The sequence below is a fragment of the Thunnus maccoyii genome, chromosome 15 (genome assembly GCF_910596095.1).
Source record: "Thunnus maccoyii chromosome 15, fThuMac1.1, whole genome shotgun sequence".
NCBI lineage: Eukaryota > Metazoa > Chordata > Actinopteri > Scombriformes > Scombridae > Thunnus > Thunnus maccoyii.
The window spans coordinates 18,632,018-18,659,966 of NC_056547.1; the positions used below are offsets into that span (position 1 = coordinate 18,632,018).

A 27,949-nucleotide genomic window follows, 5' to 3' on the forward strand; every position below is an offset into this window, starting at 1 on the left:
GGATTGTAAAACCATCTTGTGTCTCATGTTTTATTCTCTCCCTCCTGGCTCTGTCTCACTGGAGCAGCAGTCTGTCCATGCCAAAGAGGCCACAGAGGACATGGAGGTGGCCATCCTGAAGACATGCCAGAGCGTCAACGACCTCAGACGTGAGGTGAGCAGCAAGCTGTCTCCGTTCTGCCCGTCTGCCCTCTGAGAATGAATATATCTGCTCTGTTTCAGAGAGCGACAAACGTGACTGGGATGTCTCTCACTAGCTGCTCTGCTTCTGTTGCTGGTTTTCTTTTTCACACTATCACATCCTCAGCTCACCTGCCGACTCTCTGTCAACTCAACTATGTCATAATGTCACTTCTGCTCTTCACATTTTCCTCTGTGCGTGCTTAAAATCCACTCTCATTCATACCTCCCACTCATCTTTCTTTCTCTTGTGTTTTTTCCACCCTTCATTACTCCTTCCTCTTCTTCTATAATGTAATCTTTGATCCCACGCCTCCTCCTCCTCTAGCTCCATAAGGTGGCAGTCAGCCGTGCCTCAGACTTGCTGAAAGTTCATGGAGAGCAGTTGCCTCTAAGGGCCCTCAAAGCTGCAGGTGCCGAGGGTAACCTGGAGGCAGTGGCGGAGTATTCACGCACGCTCACTGAGCAGAAGGAGCAGCTGGTGGAGGTAGGTGGGACAGAGGCACAGGGGACTAGGTGACATTGTTGCTACCAAGTAGCTGTTGTTACACTGATACACCAATAGAAATCTGTAATAAAATCTACATTTGTCCATATCATGAATTTTCTAATGTCGGAATAATCATTCAGTCCTTCTTCTTAGGTAAAAAACTTGCTCGTAATGAATTTGAACTCGTAGGAAACACATGGAAATAGCTGTGCTACCAGCAGCATGCCACAAGCACTCATGCAAGGACACACAGAGAGCTTGAGATGAATGAAAATGTAGAAGACTAATCTGAAACCAAATGAAAGCCAACGTGTGGTTTTGATATGAAAACTCTCACACTGAGTGGAAAAATTCCTTGCAGGCCGTGTCATGTCTTTGCTAATGGTCCTAACAAACAAAACTTGCAGTAAAATTTGAAAAGAAATGTTCATCTGAGAATAAAGGTACTCATTTTGGAATATGTTGAGATTTTCTTATGATTGATTATCATTAACAAAAAAAGTGTGAAACTTTGTCCTAAAGATTCAGCTATTAGATTCAGTTATTATTCACTATCACAAAAAAGCCAAAAAAACATTTCAGTTTGAATGTTAATAATAATAGGAAAGTGTGTGTTGTGTAGTCCACATCAATGCACCTACACTTAAATAACCAGAAGAAATGACAAGGTTACTGTACTGTTACTCTAAAAAGAAAGTTCAAGTAAAATTGTTCACTGTGATACAATAAGGTACAATTACCTATGAGTGTGTTTTTGCCATTTTACTGAAGTATATTTTTTCAAACCTCAGAAGCATTTATGGTCATTCCGTTTTTCCTCCTGTGACTTTCACTCCAGACGTGTCGGCTGCTGTACCATGTGTCGGGGACGGAGCCTCTGGAGATAACCTGTGTACACGCCGAGGAGACCTTCCATGTTATTGGTCCACAGGTAACATTAACCCTTCGAACACTTTCTGAATGCATTGTTATTTTTAGGTTCTTATTAATATTATGTGCCATTGACTTGATCCATAAATGTCAGCAAACTGGGGAGACAGGAGCAGTCGAGAAAGACATACGACAGGTTAACTTTAATTAAACCTTAGACCCATTTCTTTCCATTCAACATTTTTACTTTATGTCAGTAAAGTCAAACTGGTCTCACCATAGTCTGGCAGTGAAATCAAACCTGAGTAATATTCTACTTAGATGCAGTAGGGAGGGAAAATAGACAAATTGCCTCACGTCTCCTCTGTCTACCTCCTACACCTGCCATCCATTGGAGATGGCTGAGAACATGCTGTCCACCTAGTCCCCCTATCCCAGATCTAATTATGTTTGCTCTTGGAAACCATCCACGCCAGTAATTATCCAGCAATGTAGAATGTTCCCGTCCTCAGGCACTAATGTCAGGCCCCGCATGACTCTGCAGTAATGACTCCGCTCCTAAGTTCAAAGGTCAACCAATCAATAACGCTGTGGTACGGGGTGGTGGTGGTGATATCTCTCTGTGTCTGCCCAAAGTAATAGAGGGGTGGCCCAGGGGTAATTGGCTATTAACTACTACACTGTAGGGGATGGGCGTGTGGGGTGTGTGTGTGTGCTTGCACATGTGTTTGTTTTGTAAGTCATATTTGTCAAATGTAGTTGTCTGAAATCTTATCTCCACTGAGCCTAATAGAAACATTATTATTTTTGTTTCTTTCTTAGTTTGTTTATAATATGAATGTTTTAATTGATATTTTTGCCTTTGCTATCATTTTTTAAATCTCTTGGTGGCTTTCTGTTTTATTTTTAACTCTTGTTGGCGATGTGTTTTTATCATGTAACCACTAATTGTCACACTTATTGTCTCTGTCACCAGGGCACTCCTGTAAAAGCTCTCAATGAGTTTCCCCAGTATAAATAAAGGTTTCAGTCAAATCAAATATTATGATTTATTACACGTTCCCACTCAAAAATATTGCATGAATATTACACAAATATTTGAGCATGATTACACATATGGTGAGTCATGATACGGACAAGTACTGCTCTTTACTTTTTCATTAATCTCCATTCTTTAGTAAAAAACAAACAAACAAAAAAAAACAAGGTTGATGATAAAAAAAAGGCCAATTCTTACTTCCTTTTTTTTCCTTAATGGTGAAAAATCTGACTTTTGTGTGTAAATTAGTGATAGTAATCATCATTTAAAATATACATCTATTTTATGACTGCAAACTTTTACTAGTGTTAACAAACTTTTAACTTTGTTAGAAACTTAGCTTTAGTTGTTGTTTAGTGTGAATGGATGTATTAAAGGACCAGTCAATCAATTTCAGAGGGATAGCATCTTACAATCTTGTGTTCTGAGTTTAAACGGTGGGACGACACTTTGGTTTATGTTCAGATTATGCTGCCATCTGATTAAACTGAAGATTTTCCAGTTCCTAAAAACAACTACACATTTTGTTCCTCTACATGTATCTTGCCTGCATATTTTTCTGCCTAGTAACAAACAAACTTCATTTAATTATTCCTTTTCTCATGTCACAATTCTTCACACTCTTGCTCAGATCATCTCAGCAGCCCAGACGCTGGCCCTCCACCCGTCTAGTAAGATTGCTAAGGAGAACCTGGAGGTGTTCTGCGAGGCCTGGGAGTCTCAGCTCTGTGACATGGCTCTGCTGCTGAGAGAGATCAATGACGTCTTTGAAGGCAGGCGAGGTGTGTTTTTGTTGGGTGTGTACAGTACTCGTGTGCATTGGGATGGGTTGGGGTGCGAGGACAGATAGGCACATACGTACATAAGGGACAGAGAGTCTTTCATAAAGAATGAGAAAGAGATGTAAATGAATGCAAAATGTGCTGTTTGTGGCATTTCAGCCTAGAGGAATTAAACTGGTAAATAAAACCTTGGTAAATCATTTTGCCCTCAAGCCTTAATGAAAGTTGATGCAAAGCATGCAGCATGAACATACCTTTTAAAAATTCATCATCATGGACCGTGGGAAGTATTTTGTAAAAGGAATAATGTCAATGCCATTAAACACCCATGCAGTCATTCCTCCTCTCCACTTAATTTATCAAGTCATGGCCGACCCCTCTTATAAACTCAGCTGTTAATACAGTATCCTTGCTTACAGGGACTCAGAGATTACATGTACTGTAGATGCTCTGGCTGGTGTGACTGTATGCATGTGCTTTCACACACTGCAAGTCTGAGAAATCTCAAAGACGGGAAAGATTTTATGGCACAGTCCGACGTGGTTCCCCTCAAGAATGTAACTCTCACATGAAGGGCGGTAAATATTTACTGTGCAGCTCAATGGGATAAGAGGATCACATACTGTACATCACTCTATTGTATTGTCATAAAGCCAAAATGCTGTGTTAAAACATCATGTGGATACTGAGGAGAGATCTGCTTTATTATTTTCTCCTAATCCCCCTCCTCCCCCCATTAACATGACAGTAGAGTTTATCGTTCTTGTTGCCGAATGAAACGAACCGTGCTGTTTGTGTTTATGATGAAAGATAAAAATGTGTCAAGGGTGGATAGTGATGAAAGCAAAACAATTTCATTACCATAATTATGGAATAACTGTAATTGCCTATCCTAATCATGTGAAAAAGTCTGGATATGTACACAGTCATTCAATGAGCAATAACAACAACAGGGTATATTTTATTTCCTCTTAGACATAATTCAGTTATCATAAAACATGAAACACATGATTATTTGATTCTTTTTTTAACTTGTGACCTTGTTTTCAGATAATAACAATAACTCTCTATTTCTAGGAGATAAAAGACCTTATTTGTCACTTCCCAGACCCGGGGTGAGTATCACACCATCCATCCTCATGAATATTCTAATGATACAATCGTTTGTAATTTCTGCTGTTCTCTTTTCCCACAGAAACACTCAGCTAATTTGAAGACTGCCAAGGCTGTCAAGTTGGATGCAGAGGTAGCGTACACCACAAACACCTCTGGCAGCACAATACATCATGTCACGTCTTGTACCCTATTCTGACAGCAGTATATTCATCTCCAGGAAACTTTGTGTCACTCAGTGGAAGAATTGATGGTGTTCGTATGCTAATGTGCTGCAGTTTTGCTGGCCAGCAGTTCTTCGCAGGCTGTACCACCGCAGGAACCAGGATTATGCTGATTATAGAACTTCTGAGTGTGTTAACAAATGAAAATAGCCTTGTTTGCTCTTGTGCATCAGGGATTTTAAAAGATGACGTGCACTAAACTTCAATGTTCCCCGTGTAGAATTACATCCTGTGTGTGTGTGTGTGCAGGAGCAGACAAGCATGGCCAAACTGGGTCTGGAGCTTCGTTTGCTGTCGTCAGACGTGGACACGGAGGTTGAAAAGTGGGAGGAGCAAGAACATGACATTGTCCGCCAGAGCCAGAGCCTGGCCAGTATGGCCTACAACATGTACCTGTTCACCAGGTAGCCTACTGCTACCGCACACTGCACGCAATCACGTTTTATATCTGCAGCCTGCCGAACTGTTACATTCATTTCAGAGCTCAACATTGTAAAGCCTCTTAAGCATCCGCATGAATTTCTTTAGAGGCTTAGTGTTAATGAGATTCTCGAGCCCCCAGCTATCGATATTTACCAGGCAGAGGTTGAGGCACTGACAAAGTTGACTGTGACTCATTGTGACAATCAAAATCGTTGCAATTCATCTAAGTTGCAGTTTTTGTTGATTGTAGTGGATGTGTTTTGTCCTCATCCATCTTTCTCACCCATATTTCCTCATTTTATGTGTTTCCCATATTGATTCCCCAGAGGGGAGGGGCTGCTGAAAACAACACTAGATCTTTTTCATCAAGCTGAGGTATGTGCGTCGATATCTGCTAATCTCTCCTTCTCCCCACCCTCTGTTCTATTTTACTTAAGTTTTATCGAAGTTGTAAATGAATGCATCCGTTGTTTCATTAGACCAAAGACATACTGGGGTTGGCTGATCAATAGGTTAGTAAATGCTAGCATCCTTTCATCCACTACCCTCTCGTAGATCTGATACAAGGTGTGACTAAGACTTATCAATATGATTTAAATATATGCAATATGTTGCCGGCCACATGTGGTGATAACAAACAAGGTTGCATGGAGGGGTGTATCCTATTGAACTGAGATCTATGCCAGTAATGTGCAGTAATTTGTAGAATCAGGGCCTAAAATGTCAGCCGGGATTTATTCCATTTGGGGTGAGCAAAGGAGATAAGGGAGGAAGAGGAACGAGAGGGGAAAGAGATGGGAAGGCATACTGATAAGACGAGCCGGAAAAAATTCAAATCTTGTAATATTTACTGACTCTGTGCTTTTTGCTTCCCGGTGGAAGTTAAAAGAATTATAGTTTTTTCTTGTATTTGTGTAACTTGATTTTGTCTTTTATTCTCTTAAGGTTCTTTCTGAAGAGGGGCTCCAGCTGTGCTCATCTCTCCGCACTTTTTCCACTCAGGTATTTGGTAATGCAACAAATCAACAAATCTCTTTTTTTTTGAACACACACATAGTTTAAGCCTGAATATCAAAATATGACAATGTACTCACAAAAAAGTATTTCTGACTATTTTTGCACATTAAGCACTTTAAAAGTGGAAATATATTACATATTATGTAAAAGAAAGCAAAAGGTATGCTACTTATGTATAAATAGCATTAAAATGAATACAAAAGAATATTAAAAACAAAAATAATCTGGAAATAATCTTATTTTCTATACAGTGTGCTTGTGCTTCTTTGTTGGAATCTGATAGACTATACTGACAGGAATTTATGGAAGTCAGTAATGGAAAAAAATGAAGCCAAAGAGAAAAGAAAACTACCCACTTATTTTCTTTTTGCACAGGGGTGAGCTTCTACCCCACTCTGTATGCACACACACACACACACACACACACACACTAGCACCTGTGCTCCCACCCATGATATGTCGTTCACACACACACACACACACACACACACACACACACACACACACACACACACACACACACACCCATTTCACCCATCTTGGCATGCCACGGTGCCAGGTCTGCCTTATAAATCACACAGCGAGAGCAGGAAATTAAGGCTGTCACACACCCTCACACGTCCTCTCCTCCTCCCTGAGTTGAGATCCGACAAATAAATGCAGCCTCGGTGCCTTCCTTCCTTTTGCCCTCCACCAACTTCTTCCCCAGGTCCTCTGAGTTTAATTAAATGTTTTTTTGACAGCCATTAATGACTGCCATTTGTCTCTGCTGTATCTGTGGGTGCGGATGTTTTTGCACATCTGTGTGTGTATAGGGGGATGATGGTGGGGGAGTTGACTGCGACCGCCCAGGACTAATTCATAATCAGGAGGCCCTACTCTTCAACTTGCCTCACGCTTTCTGATTAATTACGTCAAACAAACTGGTGTTAATGGAGTCTCACCCTCATCTCCTATACTTCTTTGGCGCCAAACACATTTACAGCACACCTGTGTTGCCCCCATTGAAATGATGAAACTATTTATGCAAACGAGCTTAAGAATTTTTAATTGAGGTTTAAGAGGTTTTATGTACTTTTGTCAGTCAGAGTGAGTAGTGCTACCCTGAATAAAAGAGCTTGTGTTTTTAAGTCGCCTGTGGCCATGTGCGCGCATGTAACTGAAGTAGATTGATGGCCCCTGTGACCGAGATCTAGGGATTAACTCAGCTGGATAACAGACTTAAGCAGTAGATCATGACCTGACTGTTGATGATGGATTACATAAAGCAACACTAAATTTTCATTTATTTTATCCCCCTTTTTTCCTTTTTATGATGCTTGTTTGACAGAGAGCATTGTAAATCCTGGCCAGGAAATCTATCAATGTCTATCCATATTAACCCACTCTCTCTGATGGCAAGTACCATCATAAACCATCTCTACTGTCCTGAAAGACATCTCGCTCCCTGTCTTGTCTTTTTCTCTGTTCCAGCTGGTTGATGAGGAAAAGTCAGCGGTGATGACAGAGATGGAGAAACTGGTGGCATTGTGCCAACAGCTGCAGATGGGGGCCAAGACTCCTGTACAGGGCAAGACTGCCACCTTCCAGAAGGTACCCATACTACGCCTGTGTATGTGTGTCTCTCTCTTTGTGTCTTTTGTTGTTTGTGTGTACACTTGTTATAAATGTGGATCAATGACAATTTGTGTTTGATTCACATTAAACGAGTAATCTCACCCAGAACTGTGTAAATAACAGACTTACTAAAGGACAATTAGCTTTGAAAGCATAAAAACCACCTACACAATAACTTTTGGGCGTCAGTGACCCCAGTAGAGCATGACTAACCATGTTACTTCATTAGCGGCTACAGCGTAATCTTTGAGTGATCTGCAAGTATAACCATTATTGGACACAGGGCACTAGATGAATGAATGTCTATGAGGAATTAATGAGCGTTTTGGGCAGGCATGAGTTGCCTTAGGTCACCTTGTAATAAAGGCAAAGGTTGGAATCAAACGGACAGGATGAAGAGTGTGTCCTCTGATTAATGAGCGTCTCTTTGATATGTATTGGCTCCCATCTCTCTGTCTCTCCATCCTGATGCTCACTACATCATTTATCATTAATGGGAGATTGTGGCTGTCAGGGGTCATTAAAAACGAGAAATGTAAAGATGTATATGTAGGCGGCTGGGCTGATGTGTTTGTATGTATTTGTGTATCCACACTGTATGTAAACTAGTGTTCTCCTTTGTTTCTAGGTGGACTCATCCATTCAGAAAACCAGAGGCATCTTGACTGTTGTTCTCTCCCTCCTTCCTTTCTGTAACAAGCTCAACAGAAAGGTGACAGCCATTGAATTGGACATAACACTCATGACTGAATGACTGGCACTCAGATTAGTTTAGCAAGATATGTGGATATCTAGCGAAATAGAGGAGAAAGAAATGTTAATGTAGCCCAAAAAAGAATGCAATAACACCTGGGGTCAGTGGAAACAAGCTGTAAACACAACAATTACATATTATCACTGTTTGATTTTTTATGAACTTGTTAGCAAATAGTTGCCTTAACAGCCAGCAGATATGGAGCAAAATTAGCATTCATTAATAGTCATGTTTCTGGCCAGTTGACAAATGTTAGTCCAATATTCACTCTCCATTTAGCTGTTTTTTAGGGAAGCACATTGCCTTCACCAGAGAAACTAATTGGATACACCTCATAATTATGACTTACTATCTCATGATTACGAGTAAAGATCTAATAATTACGAGATAAAATTTGTTACACCATATTCTGTGACCTGATTAGGATTTTCAGCTATTTTGCCATTCCAAAAGTTTTTTTATCATACTTAAAAAATTGCTGTTACCAAACATGATGGTATCAGTATTAAGTTTGGGTCACAAATTTTGATATCTTGGATGTATTTCAGAAGCATTGCTTTGTATCCATGAAGCATCCCATACTGGTTTATCTGCCGTAACAGTGAAGGCCTCAGTTTTTTTTTTCTTTGGTGGATGCTATGTGCTTGCATAGCTTTTGGTCTCCAACTCCTGAGGGAAATCTAGTTCCTTAGCTGTCACCTGTTGCAGGTGATAAATTACTACGAGCAAGCCTTTTTATGGGCAAATTGTCATATGATCCATGGCTAATATAAATATATGGGTTATAGCAACTTCAAATGTGATTTATTTAGTAGTAGTTGTTGTAGTGTGTTGTTACATCTTCTTGTCATATTTTGTCTCTTTCCATTAATATCGGGGTGGCTGTGGCTCAGGAGATGGAGCGGGTCGTCCACTAATCGGAAGATTGGCGGTTCGATTCCCAGCTCCTCCAGTCCACATGCTGATGTGTCCTTGGGCAAGATACTTAAGCCCAATTGCTCCTGATGGCTGTGCCATCAGTGTATGAATGTGTGTGAATGGTTAGTTTCCTCTAATGGGCAGGACCTTGCATGATAGCCCCTGTACCCATTTAGTGTATGAATGTGTGTGAATGGGTGAATGTGATTTGTAGTGTAAAAGCGCTTTGAGTGGTTGGAAGACTAGAAAGGTGCTATACAAGTACAGTCCATTTGCCATTTACCATGTCCTCTTGTGCTGTCCATTTGCAGTACAAGTCAGAGAGGAGCAGCCTGGGTTCCCCGCAGGACTGGAGAGAGAGGCAGGATGTATCCACACCCGTCAAAGAGGAAGGAGCTCTCAACGGCAAGAACAGCAACGGCTTTGGTGTCAAATCCTTAGAGCAGCACATGACTGGTCTCAACCTCTTAGAGAGCAAATAATCCAGGAAAACATTCACCTCCTTTGACCACTATTCTCCCTCAGAGAAGCACATAGCCAACCTCACCTTTCTGGAGAACATGTAATCCAGGAAATACTTTACTCCCCTCATCCTCATGCACCAACTTTTTAGAGTGGGCTAGAGCAGAGGCGTGAAGATGGTTGCCTCGTCAGAGTTTGCATTTGCTGTCTCAGTGATTAGTTATAAGGTTTACAGCGGAAAAAGCAGATCCAATCTCTGTGCTCAGGGGCAGTTGTACCCCAGGGTAGCTTGTTACCTGAAGCACCAGTTCCACCCCATTCCACAAGATGGAGACAATCAGCCAACACTAAGACTTGGTCATTTGCAGTGAGCCTCATCATAGAGGGACCTGGCACAAACCTGATTTTGGAATTACTTTTATCATTTCTCTGGCTATTGAGTAGATAAACTGATCGGAAATCAGGTAAAAAAAAAAAAAACTCCTCTTGATGCTCACCTCAGCCATATATCTGTCTTCACTATGTGCCTCTGTGTAACAAGCCTATTTGCTTTGTGGTGTACTGTAACTGTGTTGCACATCTTAGCCAAATGAAAAAGAAAAAAACAAACAAAACACTGACATGGCTGAAAACCCATCATGCATGATGCCATCATCACCATACCCTTGTGTTTGAGTCACCTATGGTCAATGTGCCGTAGGCTTGTAATGTTAACACTTGTTATGTAATGTTAGCCATAGTGGTACGTTGTGTCCTTGATCAATGGCATTGTAGTCTCACATGGATAAGCATTTTAAAAGTCAATCATGACATGTGATCGATGTCTAATTACCATACAGTTTGCTATGGAGTGTTCACCATGCGCTATGTTAGTAACAAAATGCAAAAATCACAATTTCATGCCAAATATGATTGTCCTCTTGAGGACGCGGTCATCTTCAGCTTGCTACTAGTCTAAAATATAAAGCTCATCACTGGAGACTTATTTCTATTTTGACCTGGTCTCTCCAAATAATCAGTTGATTAAGATAAATCTTACCACTAAGATACTTTTGGAAAGACAGGACTTTATACTTTCCTGAGCATTATCAAATAATATTCAGTATACTGTTAACACTTTTTTCTCACTAAAGAAATGAAAGTGTGTCAAATGGAGCCTTGAAGTGTACTTGTTATGAAGACTATCCTTGTGAAGCTGCCTAGTAGGCCAATATGTATTAAATGGTATATGGTCTGTATAATATGGTACTTGAAGCATAGATCTATCTATCTATCTATATGTATATATATATATAGATAGATAAATATATATATACATACAGTATGTATCCTAAGGTAATGATTTTGGTACTAGGTGAGGGTGCGACAGTGATTGAAATGAATAACATTCATTAAGCTTTAGAGATGCTTTGTACTGTTTGAGAGCAGCTAAGGATGTTGGGTATTGTAGTGGCTCTACAGATGTGAAGAAATCATAGATCTAGTTTTGGACCATCTATTCTTTTGACAATTGAAAGGTCAAAAAAAGTGACACAAAAAATAAACAATATTTTTCTTAAATCATTGTTGTTTTTCTTTTTGACATTCTACAAAAATAATTGTAATTAAACATTATTAGGGGTATTTAACAACAGAATCCATGTCATGCTCTCTTCTATTTTTTCATTTTCAAATGAGAAAAACAAAACAATAAATAAAGCACTTTCGGAAAACTTCTTCAGTGTATAATAATCTAAAGGCAAAGTGCAATGCTTGCATTATACACAATAGTCCCTTTGAAGTGAGCCCGTGTAAATGTCACTTTCCAGGATTGTGTTCCCACTCTTCACTTAACCTTGTGGGAGTGGTAGAAAGAAACTTTCCCAGAACAGTTCTGACTGGAATAAGGCGAGAAAGTGCAGCTCCGTCAAGAGGGTTGTGATTGGGCGGCACTCCGTTTGGAGATGACGCTCTCGAACTCCTCTCTGCTCAACAGGTTCTCTGTTATGCTCTTGCTCTCCTCAAACTTTGGCAGGATGACAGCGATGTATCCTTCTGTGGATGGCTGTTCAGATTTGACAAAGAACTCTTACAACAATATTTCACACATTTTTTTTGATAACATTCAATCCTAGCGGAGAAGCTGACGTGCTTTCCTCAAGGACTTTACTGTACATCTAGAACAAATGTTTTTAATGGGTTTAAAACCATTTGATGAGTATGCAGGCTGTGCAAATAGATGTACAAGTGTAAATTATTTGTAGTTCACATGATCAGATTTTCAGAGGAAGAACACATAGATGGTGTCCCGATGTACATGAGATAATGCTGAAGAAAAATATATAATTACCTTTTCCAGCAAAAGAGCAGGTGTTTCTAAAATATTCTCATTGACCTCAAGAAGACGACCCCTGATGCAGCTAAAAAGATGACACATTTGGGTGACTAACTGTGACACACTGGCTAAATTTGACTTTACCAGGCATCACGGAAATAATATATATGCTTAGGAAAACAGATCATGGTCTCACCTGTAGATCGTGTACTCAGTTTCATCTGTGCATGTTATCCTACACAAAGGTGCAAAATCAGTGAGGAACTGACCCCCCTGTAGCATAGAAAAAGGGTGATTAAAGGCTGAGCTGACCACTTGTAGATGTGAAGCAAAGATGAAAAGACAAGAAAAATTCATGCATAAAGATCAAAATTGCATCTAGCTTTATAAAATTACCCGCTTGGACTTCCCCGACACTTTGTTGTTTAGCCGACTGCATCCATTACTGATCTGGTAATTGATGTTTTTGATTGTTCGCCCATTCTGAAGGACCGGGTGAGTCTCTGCTAAAGTGATGACACATAATCTGCAAACACAAATTTAAAAGTGTCCTTTAAAAAGGAATCCACAAATTTACAATATTAATTACTCATTCACTGATAATGACTGGAGATTAAACCCAGTGTGTCACAAAATGTAGCCGTATTAGATATAGCACAGGAAATAAAACATCAGCTGAATACACAGAGTGACCAGAACAATTTAAACCCCCTGTATACTGTAATATGCGATCAACAGTCTTGTAATGTATAGCCTATGTCACCCTTGTGGTGAATATTATACTTCCAGACTGTTTTTTGTATTGTTTTTTTATTGAGTAGCATTACATTTTTATATAAGGTGTTCCTAATTTTTTAGCTCCTCCATGTACAATATTTTAGAAATACTGCATCTTTAAATATGACGTAATACCACCACAAAAGTTCATATATATATATATATATATAAATAAATATGAAAATGTAACTGTTACAGCTCAAGTAATTAAAATGTGTAATGACGTCTTTTTATTTTATAAGTTAGTTACCTGTTTGAATGCTGCAGGATGCAGTGGTCCTCACACGGTTTCCCCTTCATATCTAAATACAAAACAATAATTAACCTTAAACGCTCTCGGTATTCCTTGAATTAAATGCATTATTAACATTAATGCTTTCTCTCTTGAGTCTCCAAATCTAAGTAACGTTAGCTAGGTTGGCCACCTAACAGCTAACATCAGCTAACAAGAAAGACATTTCATTAAAGTTTGATTTACCGGCTCTGTACCAGCGTGTGTAATAACGGTCGATAACTGAAGGCGCATTTTCTTCTGTGTCTTTTTGCTCCACGACGTCCATCAAAAGTATTCACAATACAAGCTGTAAAAAAAAAAATATATAATGTGATGTGCAGCAGTACTTTAGCCACGACTTTGAGTGACGGACAACAAATTGTGTTACACATGACGGTGCGACCTTCAAACGAATCCCGAAGCTTTAGCAGCAAATGGTTCCGGAGAGGGTTTTTTTTCGTCTCTTCTGGAATAGAAAAAGTGAATTTGACACTCGATGTAAGTACAATGCATCTAAGTGTAACTCGTTACCTAAAAATATACTTTCATTTTTAAAGATGGCGACACATATGTATCGGAGACGAATGGCATATAAAGTAAAAGCTGGGGAAAACTAGCTGAACTACAGCACAGAGCCCTTGTGAATAGGGCCATTTGAAGACTCAATATTCAAAATAACCCGAATGCTGCTCTTTTCTCTGGACAGGTAACTACACATTTGCTCAAAGTCAGTTTGGCTTTAACTAACTGAGGATGTAATTTTAAACAATCCCAAAACATCTGTTGTTCAGCCTTAAACAGTAGGCTACTGAAGTATCCTGGTGGGATATTGTCACTTTAGTCACTGTAAGGCCACTCTTGCTTTAGGCTTGATTACTGAAGTGGTCAACTGTCCTGGGGCCCCAAGGACCCCATGTCAAATGAATCTGGCCATGCTTATGCTGCTTTAAACTGTATTGTCATTACATACCTGTAGGAACATCGCGAGAACAATTGTTCACATTGCCCACTAGATGTCAGACTACTGCTAACAACGACGTTATACTTTATAGTCAATGTGATTTAACTCTGCACATGCAAACTCCTCATCAAATTTATTCAAATACAGATGATGAGTACATCTCCATATCTGTTTGCCTAAATGAAAGTGACATCCCCAGCTAAACATTGTCATGTTTGATTTTTACATGTAAATGAGTTTACAATATGTTATGGTTGTGAGGCATCTCATAGGGGAAGTTTTGGAACATCTGTTCAGTTTCCACACTTAAAACAGATGGAAATATCAGTACGGTGAGTCTGCATCTTGCAGAATTATGTAATGAAGAGGTCTCTGAGAGAATGAATGCAGGAATGAAGGAATGTTCCCCTCCCTGGATCACAAATAGCCCCTCACTGACCCAGACCAATCACATACCAAACATATCTGGCTTGATGTGTTACTTGCACAATGTGGACAATGCTGAGGGAACATTTTCAGGGGATTGTCCAAGGCACGAGGCAGATTAAGTTATGATGACTTCATCTTGGTCGCATAATTGAGAGAAAGAGAGCGCAAGAGCGATTGAGACTCAACTGACGTTTGAGGGCACGATGAGTTTTCCATGTATCTACTCACCACTACCAAGACTTGGAAAGTTTTGCTGTCAAGACCAATTGTAATGACTTTTTCCATTACTCCTGCGTCTGTGGTACTGTAGGCCATAGTCTGCAATTAATTCAGAGATGAAACACAAAACCAGTGTGGAAACAGTGGACACAAAGGGAGTATCCCATTGATATGCAATCTTGCATCAGGATTAAAATGTTATCATGTTCCATAAACAAAGCTATCCTTCATATGAGTGAACAGCTTTACTTGTGATCGTTTTCCAGATATCTACCTCAGCAAGCTGCTATTACAACAACGTGTACATTCTAAGTGCCACCCTTAATCAATGCAGTAAGATTTGTTACATTACAAAGACAAAAGATCTTATACTGTAGCAGTAATTGGATAAAGGTCAGATATTTAACTGAAGATCCTCAGACAGAATAGATAGCTTTCTGTAAAAGCACATAAGAATGTTTGACAATTTCATTTTTGTGTGTCAGAAGGGGTCCTCATGTCTTGAGAACTTGCAGGTGACCTCGCTGTATGTTGGCATTTGCATGCGTGTGTGTGCATCTGTGTTTATCTATCTGCTCATGTCTATATTTATCTGTCAGTCTGTATATATTCCCAACCTTTTAATACTTATTGTTGGAATGGAACATGCTCCATCTCCCACTTCTTGGGGCTCGACTGCGAGGTTCACTCGCTGGCTTCTAGACAGTCATCTCGAGTGTCTCCAGCTGCACGGGCTTCTGTGTGTGTGTGTGTGAGTGTGTGATGCACACGTAGCTCCACGTCAGCTACTGCTGCAGCAAGCAGCTCTTCGTCTCTGGCCTGCTGTTTGTCTGTAAGGCTCCAGCAGTCTCTCCCTCCACATGGAAGTTGTCCAGCTTCTTTTTTGGAGTTGGTCATCCATGCCAGAGGAGAGCCTGATAAGGGAAGAGTGGAGCTCAGACCATTAAGGGAGTTGATGTCTGTGTGGCTTATAGAAAATTTGTGGCTGATTCTTGTTAGGACTGTACTCACGTAAGCTGCAGACTAGAACATTATTGATTGGTTGGTTTGTGGCACACAGTTAGTTGTGTTTTAAGCAAGAGAGACAGGCAATATATTTCTATGTGACTGTGATTCAGATGGAGGGAATTACTGCGAGGACAGGGATTTCTTTTTCTTAAGTGGTGCATGCAGACAAACTATCAGTAATTCTTTAAGCAGTTCATAGTTTGGGAATTGCATGCCATCCAGGATTACCTTCATTATTTCTATATATCTATGCTGCAGTCAGTCATACTGCCTGTCCTTTTACTGGAAAGCAAAGAGGCACACACACCTGTGTTTGCCATTAAGTAGATTGAGTGATATGCTGCCAGAATGCACATTTAAAACTCTCTCACTCACTGGTATGTCCAGTGGGTTTCAATAAGAGGACCGCAATTTCAGGAAAACGCTTTTATTTTTAAAGGGCTGTCAAATGTGCTTTTTTTGTCACAAGGCAATAATTTGATTTTGAGTGAGAGTGTCGTTAACGTCCTGATGAAAGGGCTGATCAATTAGTGTCACAGTCGTAGTGACAGCTTGCATTGTTGATCTGTTTTCCCCTTGAGAAGTTTAGATGGCAAATGATGAAGCTGTCGGTGCAACAGCACTGAAACCCCGGAGCTTACGACCATCGCTTTGAATCTGTTCCTTGGAGGTCCTGTGAGCTTTATAAAATGCCATGTGTGTAGAGAGGCAGTATCACTCTGATAAGCTGGTCCCATGTCAAGTTATTATTTGTGTTCTCTGTGGTAATCGGTGGCCAAAGGTACAATCGATCAGAGGTTTTCTGTTTTTCCTGGCTTCTCTCCAAAGCCAGCGAGGCCTCAGGCTCTTAGAAATGTGTGTGCACAAGTAAACTTTATGATCAGCCCTTTTAGTCAAAACATATTTCATTAGAGAGCTGTTTTGCATCACCCTCCTCTCACAGTGTTGTCTATAAACTGAAAAGGATACAGCTTATGAAATACTGAAAAGATCATTCTGTGTTGAACAATTTATCACAGCATTTTATGCCGTATTGTTTATATTAGCAGCAAATTTATTGTTACCATGGCAACAAGACAGATCTCGTTAAAAGTTAAGCCTTATTATTTTTACTTGAACTCTTTGCTCCTTTGTTCCGCTGATGGGTTCATGATGTGGGCCTGATGGTGAAGCAAGAAGAGATCCCACTGTGGCTTGAAGATACACTAGTTAGCATGAGGAACACAGTGATTATCATGGCAAGAGCTAGGAACCCATACCCATGCTTCTGCTACAAGATAGAAAAGAGAAGTAAAGCAGCATTTTACATATGTGAGGGAACGAGAGTGGGTGTTCTGGCAGCAGATCCCAGAGCACAAATAATCATATATCACATATATCATATCGTGTAAAAACATTATAACACAAACATTCAAGTTGTAATCAAGTGTATCTTGATTCCCTGGAAAATAAGTATTAGAGAGACACAGGTTTTTCACCATGTGATGTCATTTCACTTTGACCTCTGAAGTGTGAAAAGAAAAGGAAGTGGTCTGAACCAGTTTGTCTCAGCTGCCGTCTGTCAGTTTAAGGGAGTGTACTTTGTTCTCTTTCTTAGGAAAGGCAATCAGATATTTTTATAGATTAAAACACAGTTCTGCGTGAATGTTCCAGTAATTGTGAGTCAGTAGCCTAGTAGATCCAGTGTCATCAATCACATATTACTTTCTGTCATGCCCGCATTTTTACTTTCTGCCCATCCATCTTCATTGCCCTCCATTGCTTTTTCATTTCGCTGATTATGAAGGGATTCAGACTCATTCCTGACGCTAATTTGTTCACAGCTGTCATCCCACTTGTCATTTCCAGAGACAAATGGGGTTCAACAGGAGCTGAGGGCAATGGAAAGAACATGCAGACTGCCAGGTAGGATAGAAAATCCACATGCACACACAAGTAATAATTTACAGGTATTAAGAGTTTTCAGCCCTGAATTCTTACCACTTTTCTCTTGCCAAAGCCGTAAAATTTAACAAGACTTTTTTTTTTTAATGAAAGGGACATATGCATATATATTAAGTCACCAACAGGGCTTATTTAGGTTTCCCAACAATTGCATTTTTTAATTAGACAGTGCCTGCATAGTGCTTGTGTTAATTATTTATAAGACGCCACGTGGCAAACAGCTGCTTGAAAAGCTCCTCATGGAAAGTGGAGGGTTTCTCCAAGAAGAAGTCTCCTCCTGTGTTTGTTTGTAGCGCAGCGGCAGGCGGGATGCTCTGGGCTCTAACTCAGCTGGCAGTTGAATGACAGCAGAGCCAGGTTGTGTTCCTTTTTGATCCAAATATCTATCCTTCAAGTGCTTCCCAGAAAAACTAATTTATCCCTCTCCCTTACTGAAGCGTCCCACATCCAAATGGCTTGTTTTTCTTCTAAAATATTCTTTCATGTTTCTCCCTTTCAAGTAGGCTGCACAAATGTCTCACCTGGTATCTGATGGCATTTTATTAAGGTGCTCTATTATTAAACTATTAACAGGATCACTCAGGTCCGACTAAGAAAGCGGCTGTTACAAGCAAAGTAAAAAGTTTCCTTAATAAGAAGTTAACGCAGTCATCACACAGATATGTGCACTTCAGAGTAGCATGTCAATAAAAGCACATTAAGCACAGGATTGTATACTCATGCTATTGTTTTGTAGCAAATGTCACTAAGTTTTACTTTGCCCATTTTCCCCTTATTTTCTTTTAAAGAATGTGAAAAAAGGACTTTATGAGCACAGTGAACGTCACTGCCTCACTCCGCCTTGTTTATTAGAAATGGCTGTAGGAATAGGAGCAAACAGAGAGTCCTAGCAGGTCACATAAGAAAGCTCCAGTCTCTGGCAAAGATGTGGACCTTTGGAGCTTTTTTATTTTGCAGTGTTCAATTTTTGTTTGTTTTCCCCTGGCGCTCTGGACAGCATTGGATGTGGTTGTGTGTATTGGCTGAGGCCCTTGGTTCAACATTAGAGGACATGTTCTCATGTGCTGTTTCTGAAACAAGCACTCTGTGTTGTTGACAGCCCTCTCTTTTAACATGAGCGTAATTTTGGCACTAGTGGACCATTTCTCTGTTACTTTGTGTTGAGTGAAATGTCAAAAATTATCTTTCAACTAGAGGCTGCAGTATTTGTGCCTGTTTTTGGTTTCAGAGAGCGATAGAGATCTAGACTTTATTTCTATTCTAAACCTAAAGGAAGTGGTCAGAGTTAAAGTTAGCACGCAACATCCCTTTTCGCACCAAATTAAGCTGAACGCTACAACAGCTCATGGTGTAAGGCAGTCTGTCAGGAAATAAACCCTCAAATGTCTGTTTAACCATTGTATGAGTCCTGAAAACAGAGTAAAACAGAAGAAAACGTATATTAGGTACCTACTAAACCCTACTAAAAAATCATTCTTCATGATGATCTGAAAGACATCTCGAAGTGCAGAGAGGGAAAAAAGCAGTTTTAATTAGCAAAGGAGAAAAGTACAGCGTGCGTTTTTGATTGAGCAAAGCAAACATTTATCTGAATTTTTTTGCAGCACATTAGAGAGCATCCAATGCTAAAGTGATGAAGTCAGAGGTTTGGACAGCTGGGCCTGGGGGTAGAGGGGAGGATGTGGCCAGATTAGAAGAACCTGATTACAGAAAACAGGCTGTAGGAACAGGGATCTCCCTCCATCTCTTAATTTCCTTCACTTATCCCCCTTTTCTCTCCATGCTCTGGTCCCATTCCTAGAGACAGAGACAAGGACGGGCCTCAGCTCTCCTTCCTCTTCTTGTTTTTGTTCAGAAAAAAAAAAAGACAGAGCGCATTGTTCGGGTGTTTTCCTTGGTGCTTGCATCCACTATAACATCAAACAAAATTCAGATGGAGAACAACGGACTCAACTTGTCTCATCATAAAGTCGTCTTGAGCCCCGGATTTTCTCGTAAAACAACATCCACTGTGCGGGTGTCTGCTTTTGTTAAGGTTGTAAGGCTGTAATTCTTCCGCTTTTCGCCCAACTGAGGGCCTTTGTTTTCACCATGTACACACACACATTGTCAGCGTGATGGAATATTGTCTTTCTTATCTGCATTGTTATTACAGTAAATATTCACATGGTTTCAGGGTAGAGGTTGTTGTTTTTTTTGAATGTGAATATGGATGAGTAGATGGGTCAAAGGGAGAGTTACATTTCATTTGAATATATAAGTTCCATTTGATAAATCACCCTTCCAGTAACTTTGCCTTCAGTCTGATTCAGAGACTTTTTCTTCGTGGTTGTAACACACAACGTCAGACCATAGCTATCAATGAATCATGAAGTCACTGATAAGCCCTTTAGGAAAAACATGATTTCACTTCACATTGGATTGGTCTCCAGAGTTTTCTAGACTGGTTCCACATGGTCTAGAGAGGCAGCCTGATGTGAGGAGTGAGTAATGCTGACTGGACTGCAGTTTCTGCATGGTGCAGCAGTAGGCTACCAGATGTTTGTGTCTGCATCACTGATTGTTCCACTTAACACACACAAACACTGCCTGACTTCTCTCTCAATCGGTTACTTGCAGGTATTTTATGAGATCTTAAAACCAGGCAACACAAGTATTTGATCCTGCTCTTAAACTGAGAAGAAAGTGCTGAGCTTGTCTTGTCCAGTCACAAACACTTGGCTCATGATGGCTCATTTAATGAAAACTACTAAATTAGATTGGCAAGGTTGCCCACTTTGTAGCACATTAGTCTGAATATACATCAACTTCCTGGAACCCTTCTCAGACAGTTTTCTGTAAACGTTCCCTGTGAATTAAAAACTGAAAGCATGAAACTTCATATTAACTGGTGTTAAACTGTGAAGAGATCTTTCCTTTTTCAACAGTAATGGCATGTTGATGACTTAAACTTTTGCTCAGTTAGAGAATGACTCTGCCCTGCTTCTGTTTGCATTCTCAGACATATTTATCATGCATCGCTTTCTGACTCAGATGCACCAGCAAGGACTAGAAAAGCTAAAGATAACAACACATGCTGCTGCTTTTTTTTACTTAGAACCAAGTATATGTGTTCACATACGGTCTCCTCTTATGCTTAGGGGTTAAAAATATTAAAATCAAGCCCTTTAATACGAAAGAGGAAGTTGCTCAAGCACAAATGTTCAAAAGTTAGAGGAGTTTTGTTTTTAGGTTTTGCTGACACCACTAATTCTGCTGTTGTGGTGATAAATATTTACGTTTCGCATGCCATTATTCAAGATATGCTGTGAATTTATCATCTTATTAAATAGCAGTTAAGTTAAGTAAGTCAGCCTGTCATATGGTGCCCATGTGGAATTAGTGAGACCGTCACACGTTCAATAGTAACCACAACTTGACAGAGGGAGTTCAACAAATGGTGGTTGGTGGTATTTAAAGGGATTGTTTTGGTTTCTGATCCACAACATTTTTTGACTCAATCTCACAGCTCTCATAGGCATAGTTTCCAGCCACAGCTGGGAGATTTTTTCCACTGTGAACTACCTGACCACCACTAAACAACAGACAAATTAGTGACTGGTTGGTGACCACAGTGGAGCATTTAGCACATAGATAAATAGCAAGAGCCGGATGTTTTCCTCATGAGTTGATGAGAGCAAAACAGCTAAAAGAGTAAATATTGGACTCACTTTCACCAGGTGAACACGAACATGACTCCAAATAAATGCTAATGTTGCTGCCTATCTTAATGTCTAAATAAGCTATTGTGTGCTAACATGTTGACAAAATGCTAACCATATCAACTTTTGAGGGTGAAAACAAAAAAACCCATTCAATAAATAAAGGTTTAAGTTGGTGTCACAGTATGGCCATTTTACCATCTAGCATTTATTACTGTAAGAGCCTAAGAAAATAGTTTGAAAGCCATTAATACTCATATACATATTAACATTCCTACAGCATTCAAGTCTCCTTTGTAACTATCATAATGCCAGGCTGTTGGTTTTTCTGGCTCATGTATAGAAAACACACATTGCAGTTCAATTGCACAATCGTCCAGTTAAGCTCCATATTTTAGTTCCTTGTTCCTTGATCAGCTGAGTCGAAGTGTAAGTGTACCATGTGGGGTCATGATGGTTTGTGTTATTGTTAAAGTTCTTCAAAGTACTCACGTTAGAAACTTCAACAGCCGTGTTTCCATCAACGTATTTTGAAGTATCGCATCAGAAAATGTCAACGGAAATGGCAAAATTCGAAAAAACATCCTCAATTTCGCAAAAAAAAAGTTCTTACGCTCACTTGAGGTGGTTCTTGCCTTTTCTGAAGAAGAGTTAATGTGCTAAATGGGAGGTGGAAACAGCTTTGGCGAATAAGTTCTGACGTAGCATTCACAACATTCACATTAAATGGAAACACGGCTAGTGTCTGTAATGTTTAACACAAATATTGGTTCGATGTGAGAAATGTGATGGAGAAGGATGCCCTCTACTGCCTTCCATGTGAAGGTATTCCAGTCTTTTCAAAAAACCCCACTGTTGTCTCTAGAGGTCGTCATCGTAGTCAATGTTTGCGAGGCCACTATCAGGGAGGGCATAAACAGATTTACTCTTGCTCTTCCTGCTTTTTGCTTTCGTCTCTGCGGCTTGTTGACTCCCGGAAAAGGACAGGTAGGCGGCGATGCTGTTCCTGACGCCGTAGCTCACCATGTTGTCGCTGCAGCTTTCTGTGCTGACCAGCTGCTTCCTGTTCAGGGAGAAGATGAAGAAATGAATAAGAGCATTGCTTATTCACTTGTGAATTCTTGAATATTCATGTGCATCCACTTGACTATCCATAATCTCATCAGGTGACACAAATTGAGTTACCATCTTTTCACACTTGGTATCTTCTTTCACGCCTATTAGAAGTATTACCCACTTTCATACTGATATGATTAAAGCAGGTAATTATCACAAGCCTTTACTGTACCTGTCTATTTTCTTCCAGTCAAAGTTGCGTCTCATGACTACAGGTGGCGCTTCAGGAGTTGCATCTGGTGGCGATATTATGCCGGATAGACAGGGAGAGGTCAACACACAACACAGGCCATCTGCAGAATCTGAAAGGGTAAAGAAAGGAGAAGTCAAATTCAGTTCACAAGCTTGCAAACAAACCCAGAGTTAACAGTAAGTGTTACTTTGGATAATTTAAACAAATTAACCACTCTCGCACTTGACTGCTCAAGCGAACACGCACACAGAATTTGTGAAGAGGCCCATATTGACCGAGAATAACTCCACTATTACCACAATTAAAGCACATTTCCGTGTTAACACCAGTGGTTATTATCAAGCGCGCATATTGTATCTCATTTCCTGTTTGTTCCAAAAATGTTCTATCAGTGCAGGAAATGCATAAAAAGTCAACCACTGATGAAAAAGTTATATTAAGAACATGATAACTTAGCTTACGTGTGTGTGACTACATACGCTTGTACATGGGATTGAGTATGGCGCTTTATTTTGAAATGTCTTTCCTTAGTTCTAAGTGTGTTTGTGCATTCACGCACCAGAGTAGTGGTTGATCATATCTTCAAGGCACTGGAAAGTGAGTCGAGGAGAGATGTAGTACCAGCTGTTGTCCAGTCTGAAGATACGATAGTGCTTTACGCTCCTGTGCTTCACAGAGAGCGAGTACAGACCTGAGGGTATCATACACATCATACGTTTAATCATTCAAACTTTAAATCCTAACATCAAGCTGCTCTGTTTCAGAAAACAAGCACATCATAGTATTCTGTATGTCAGGTCAGTGTAATTCTGACAGCAACCAAGGACATCAATAACTATTGATATAATTATACTGAAACTGTTGGGACAGCATAAAAGAAGAAGTTACATGAAAGTCAGTTCTGTACCGTAATGTCCATCTCTGCTTAGTCACTGTATTTTTTCATGAGTAATGAAACATTTCAGATAAAAATGTGTCCCCTGGCACACAGAATATTTTTAGGGGACAATCCACTTACAGGTAATTCCCCTAATGCATGTCCTTAAAGGAACAGTAGAAGATCAATACTACTCATATCTGTCCATTTAATATGAAGCAGTTGGTTAGCTTATCTTAGCATGAAGACGGGAAACAGGGGGAAGCAACTAGCCTGGCTCTGTAAAACCACAACTTCTTGCTTTTACACTTCAATTTTTGCTTCGATTAAACAAATGGGATATAACGTGATAACTAGTGAGCTTTAGAGGTGCTTGAAGGTCATTTTTTTAATCTTCAGACAGAGCCAGGGTAGCTGTTTCTTTTCTTTTTTCTTTATGTTAAACTAAGCTAACTGGTTGCTAGTTATAGCCATTGACTGGTTATAGCTTCATATTTTCCAAAAAGACTGAGTAGTATTGATCTTATCATCTCATTCTCAGCAAAAAAGCAAATAGCAATTTTTTTTTTTTGCCTTTACAGAGAGGAAACATGATATGCAACAAAGGTCACCAGCCAGAATCATACTATGAACATGTGGTGACCATGTCGACACTCCGAGCCTGAAATTAATTCATAATTTAATATAAATACATTTTTTTTATTTTAGCTTATATGATAATGCCTTGACTGTTGTAAACCATCTCAAAGAAATTTATTTAAAAATTCATTTAATTTTGAACTCTCAATTCTTTTCATTCTTATCCTTTAAAAATATGTAGTCAGGTAGAAAATCATCAGTGAGTGTCTGAGTTTTCTTGTCAGATGGTTCATTTTCTCTTCTGACTTGGATCTGATTAAAACTATTTTTGGCTTGCCTTTTACTCCGCCGCTGTGTTCTTGACATCATCCTGATCTAATCTCTCTAGTCTCTCTTTCTTACTTTCACAAACAGCCAAGTTCAAACCAAACAAACAAAGCCAACTGCATAATCCACTGTGAGAAGGCCAAAGTGTTCTTACCTCTTTCCCTGATGCTCTCCCGCACCAGGAAGGAGCCCACTCGGTTTCCAGGTAGAAGCAGCAACTCTTCAGCCTTTTGCCTTTCCACCCCCTCAAACAGCCAACTGATAGAACAAAAACATCCTGAGTGAAATATCCGATATCAGATAAATACTTGTGGCATTTTAAACCTAAGCAGCAGAAATACAATTCATATTAAAAACAGAACCTTGCAATAACCATATGACTAATATCTTGCTTACTAAGATCTCTTGTTCTCTAAATTAAGACAGAGATCTTAGATAACTGGAAGAAGATGAGTCTGATCATTTTTTGCTGTTACCACTTTAATCAAACACACTAGGCCAATACTAGGATACTGTTAGTATAATTTTACTTACCCATGGTACACTTTTGCCACATGGCTGTTGGGTATGTAGTTCTCCTTTCCTGTTTGGACAGAACGGACTCTCCACCAATAAGCCTCCCTGATCACCATAAAGAAGCAAAGAGGAATCAACCACTGCCTTGTTGTGTGAGAACTTCTCCATATTGCAAACAGTTACACATGATCGTTTCTTTCTGTTCGACTTTATTTCCTCATAGTTATTTGTAATCTTCTGTTTATCAAACGTTTGTCTGATCTTGGCTGAACTAAAGCTTTAAGAACTGGATGGTTTTTTAATGAAGAATGCAAAAAAAAAAAAAAAACCCAAAAAAAGCGTACTGTGCAATGACTCTCAGCTTCTCCCCCATCCTGTAGATGGGCTCGCTGATTTCAGGAGCCGGGTAGTCCTGGAGCACTACCACCATGTCGTCTTCTGAGCCTGCCAACAACAATATTTGCAGCTTTTACAAACACAGACAAATGCTGATACAGACATCATGAAGTGGGAATGTTCAGAGATGTCCAAGACCAAACCTCAGTCAGAAATTAAAAAGTTTGTTTTAAGATTGTTTAATCATGATGTCTCTGATACCATCAGGCAACCCGTTACATATACATATTATAGCAATGCATACTCTAACATGCAACTAAACATTTTGTAGCAAGAAATGCTACAAGTTATTTATGAATGCAGTTTGGAAATACAGACTTCCTGCATTGTGTAAAGCAAATTATTGTGCTTCAGAGCTGTGTGCAGACTCAGTGCAAAACAATGCGGAAATATATTTTTGTTTTACAAAGCACATTTTCCACTCTGTGCTCTCCAAAAAATTACAAAAATTAAATTACAAAACAACTCATGTTCTTTTAAAGGATGTGTGGAGAGCTTACCCTTTGGAGCGCTGTCAAGGTTTTCTCCGTTGACTTTTTCTGTGGCACTCACACTTCGCATCATATTCCCCATCCTCCAGATGGACCAGACTCCGGTCTGAAGTCAAGGCAGAGACAGAAATGTACAAATGGACTCTTACAGTTTCCACTCATGTACTAATTTGTGTTTCTGCTACCACTAATCTTCTCTCTGCTGCTACACAATGACGTTTGTAACTTCCTATTAGCTGACCATTGAGTTATCTCAACTGTGAGACTTGTTGTAGAATGGGGAAGCTGAGGCTTGATGCTATCACAATTTTCCATTGCGGCACCTAGCTGTGTGTGCTGACAGCTAAGGGTGATAAATGATATTCAATCCATATATTGCAAAATCCTGCTCCCAAATTGCAAAACGTTAGACATATCACATCATTTATATTATGATTAATCAGAAATACATTCAGAAGTACTAAATACATACATATTTGTATGCATGCATTTCAACAGATCCGAATGTGACGTATATTCTTACATCACAGTGTGTTTTTTTTGACAAGAATGAAGAAATAACAGTTCCGTCTGTGCAGAAACTATAGCAGCAGATGTAGTTAGGCGTAAACTGAAGAAGCCTACCTGTCGGATTTAAAACTTGCCTGCTGTGATGGCATCAAGTGTGGTGAGAGAGATGATGGCCCAAACAGGGCATTGTGGCAGCGGAGTCTGATACTAGAGAAGAGCCATGTTCGCAAGTCTTTACTGCAATGACCTGAGTGCCGCAACAGCTCGGCATCTGACTGCAAACTCACTTCCTGTAAAGAAATGAGGAAGAGGACCAGCAAAAGTGTGGTTCAAGTACTGCTGAGAAGCAGCAGATCTTGAACAGAGAGAGAGCAAGAGAGAGAGTGCACAACAGCCCTTTGGGTTTAGTTATGCTCCTGTAAAGATTATTATAATCATTATAATTTTATTACTGTTACTCTCCAATAACCAATATCTGATAAGAAGAATTTTTAAATAAGAATATAAGCATGTTGTTACACTATCATAAAAATGTGTATGTAAATTTAGCAATACAAAAGGAAAGCAACAGTATTCAGAGACCTCATTGTTCTGTTGGTATGAGTCAACTCAACTCCATATCTATAATTAAAACTGACATCATTTTACTTAGAGGGCATCTCTAAGAAATACAAGATGACTAGATTCTACAAATCTTTAGTTTTATTGGAACTTTCACAATGTGTTTTACACATACATGAAAGTAATTTTTAGTCAGACCACTAGCTCTTTTGGTCCAGCGGAAATGAGAATTTACCACCTATCACGTTTAGTGACACTCAGAGTTTGTTTTTTTTTCTGAAATGTTGCCTGTGGTTACACAGAAATGAGTCATTACAATGCCAAGAGGCAGAGCGTAATGACGTCTAGTGAAGCAAAAACATTTACTGGTATCAAGATCAATTTGAGTAAAAAAAACTTTTTCGAAAACATTTCAGACACCCTGTACAGTAACTCTTTACTTTTAGTCCCCCTATTTTGCATTTATAAGCAGTATAGAAAGAAATAATACATGGTATATAACACACTATAATAGATAGATATATATGTTTATTAATGTATTTGTTAACTACAAGAATATAGTAAATACAGTAATAATATATCTTCATAGAATATGTTATCATTTCTGACATATACTGTACACTAATAAACACTTAAAATGTTCTTATATCGGCATCGAACTACATTGTTGTGTGTTATGAACCATTTATTAAATGTTTGTATACTAATGCTAAATATGGGGACTTAAAGATGCAGTGTGTAGGATTTAATATCATCTAGTGGTGAGGTTGTAGATTTCAACAAACTGAATACCCCTCCTCCTGCCTTTCCAAGCATGTAGGAGAACCTACGGTAGATGCAAAACTCACAGAAAACACAAAAAGCCCC

General features: G+C 39.5%; 4 protein-coding genes across 8 annotated transcripts in view; 2 read left to right on the top strand and 2 right to left on the bottom strand.

Annotated features, from left to right (window-relative positions):
• ctnnal1 (catenin (cadherin-associated protein), alpha-like 1) overlaps window positions 1-11,449 on the top strand; it is a 57,655-nt gene extending 46,206 nt beyond the window's left edge. For 2 of the 3 annotated variants that reach the window (XM_042436646.1, XM_042436648.1), the window contains 12 exons: window positions 68-154; window positions 509-667; window positions 1,509-1,601; window positions 3,211-3,376; window positions 4,439-4,476; window positions 4,557-4,607; window positions 4,948-5,102; window positions 5,448-5,496; window positions 6,067-6,123; window positions 7,612-7,731; window positions 8,384-8,467; window positions 9,739-11,449. In XM_042436646.1, coding sequence (XP_042292580.1) covers window positions 68-154; window positions 509-667; window positions 1,509-1,601; window positions 3,211-3,376; window positions 4,439-4,476; window positions 4,557-4,607; window positions 4,948-5,102; window positions 5,448-5,496; window positions 6,067-6,123; window positions 7,612-7,731; window positions 8,384-8,467; window positions 9,739-9,909 — 1,230 coding nt within the window. In that variant the 3' untranslated portion in view covers window positions 9,910-11,449. The remainder of the gene's footprint in view (window positions 1-67; window positions 155-508; window positions 668-1,508; window positions 1,602-3,210; window positions 3,377-4,438; window positions 4,477-4,556; window positions 4,608-4,947; window positions 5,103-5,447; window positions 5,497-6,066; window positions 6,124-7,611; window positions 7,732-8,383; window positions 8,468-9,738) is intronic. The other variant, XM_042436647.1, reaches the window with a different exon arrangement.
• abitram (actin binding transcription modulator) lies at window positions 11,437-13,636 on the bottom strand. Its single transcript, XM_042436656.1, has 6 exons — window positions 13,459-13,636; window positions 13,231-13,282; window positions 12,600-12,729; window positions 12,400-12,476; window positions 12,219-12,288; window positions 11,437-11,933 (listed from the first exon to the last, which is right to left on the bottom strand). The coding sequence occupies exons 1-6, from the start codon at window positions 13,538-13,540 to the stop codon at window positions 11,796-11,798; spliced, it is 549 nt and encodes a 182-aa protein (XP_042292590.1). The 5' UTR covers window positions 13,541-13,636; the 3' UTR covers window positions 11,437-11,795.
• A 28-nt stretch (window positions 13,637-13,664) lies between these two features.
• Window positions 13,665-27,949, top strand: part of ccn4a (cellular communication network factor 4a) — a 39,523-nt gene continuing 25,238 nt past the window's right edge. The window contains exons 1-2 of one of the 2 annotated variants that reach the window (XM_042436653.1): window positions 13,665-13,752; window positions 17,720-17,776. The gene's annotated coding sequence lies outside the window, so the exon portion shown is untranslated. Of the gene's footprint in view, window positions 13,961-17,719; window positions 17,777-27,949 lie in introns of both variants that reach the window. The other variant, XM_042436651.1, reaches the window with a different exon arrangement.
• sla1a (Src like adaptor 1a) lies at window positions 19,358-26,817 on the bottom strand. 2 transcript variants are annotated; one of them, XM_042436654.1, is made up of 8 exons: window positions 26,656-26,817; window positions 26,021-26,117; window positions 25,469-25,568; window positions 25,143-25,229; window positions 24,763-24,866; window positions 23,385-23,516; window positions 22,805-22,934; window positions 19,358-22,579 (listed from the first exon to the last, which is right to left on the bottom strand). In XM_042436654.1, the coding sequence occupies exons 1-8, from the start codon at window positions 26,668-26,670 to the stop codon at window positions 22,378-22,380; spliced, it is 867 nt and encodes a 288-aa protein (XP_042292588.1). In that variant the 5' UTR covers window positions 26,671-26,817; the 3' UTR covers window positions 19,358-22,377. The 2 variants fall into 2 exon arrangements, with proteins under 2 accessions (XP_042292588.1, XP_042292589.1); XM_042436655.1 differs by having other exon boundaries at window positions 26,636-26,816.

What these genes read in the sequence shown, in the direction of transcription:
- abitram (XM_042436656.1), bottom strand. Translation starts at nt 13,540, where the DNA reads ATGGACGTCGTGGAGCAAAAAGACACAGAAGAAAATGCGCCTTCAGTT. An exon ending in CACACGCTGGTACAGAGCCG is followed by an intron (nt 13,283 to 13,458) that starts GTAAATCAAACT and finishes TTTTGTATTTAG; the next exon opens with ATATGAAGGGGAAACCGTGT. An exon ending in ACTGAGTACACGATCTACAG is followed by an intron (nt 12,289 to 12,399) that starts GTGAGACCATGA and finishes TCATCTTTTTAG; the next exon opens with CTGCATCAGGGGTCGTCTTC.
- sla1a (XM_042436654.1), bottom strand. An exon ending in AAGCTGAGAGTCATTGCACA is followed by an intron (nt 25,230 to 25,468) that starts GTACGCTTTTTT and finishes TATGGTGATCAG; the next exon opens with GGAGGCTTATTGGTGGAGAG. An exon ending in GGAGAGCATCAGGGAAAGAG is followed by an intron (nt 23,517 to 24,762) that starts GTAAGAACACTT and finishes TGATACCCTCAG; the next exon opens with GTCTGTACTCGCTCTCTGTG.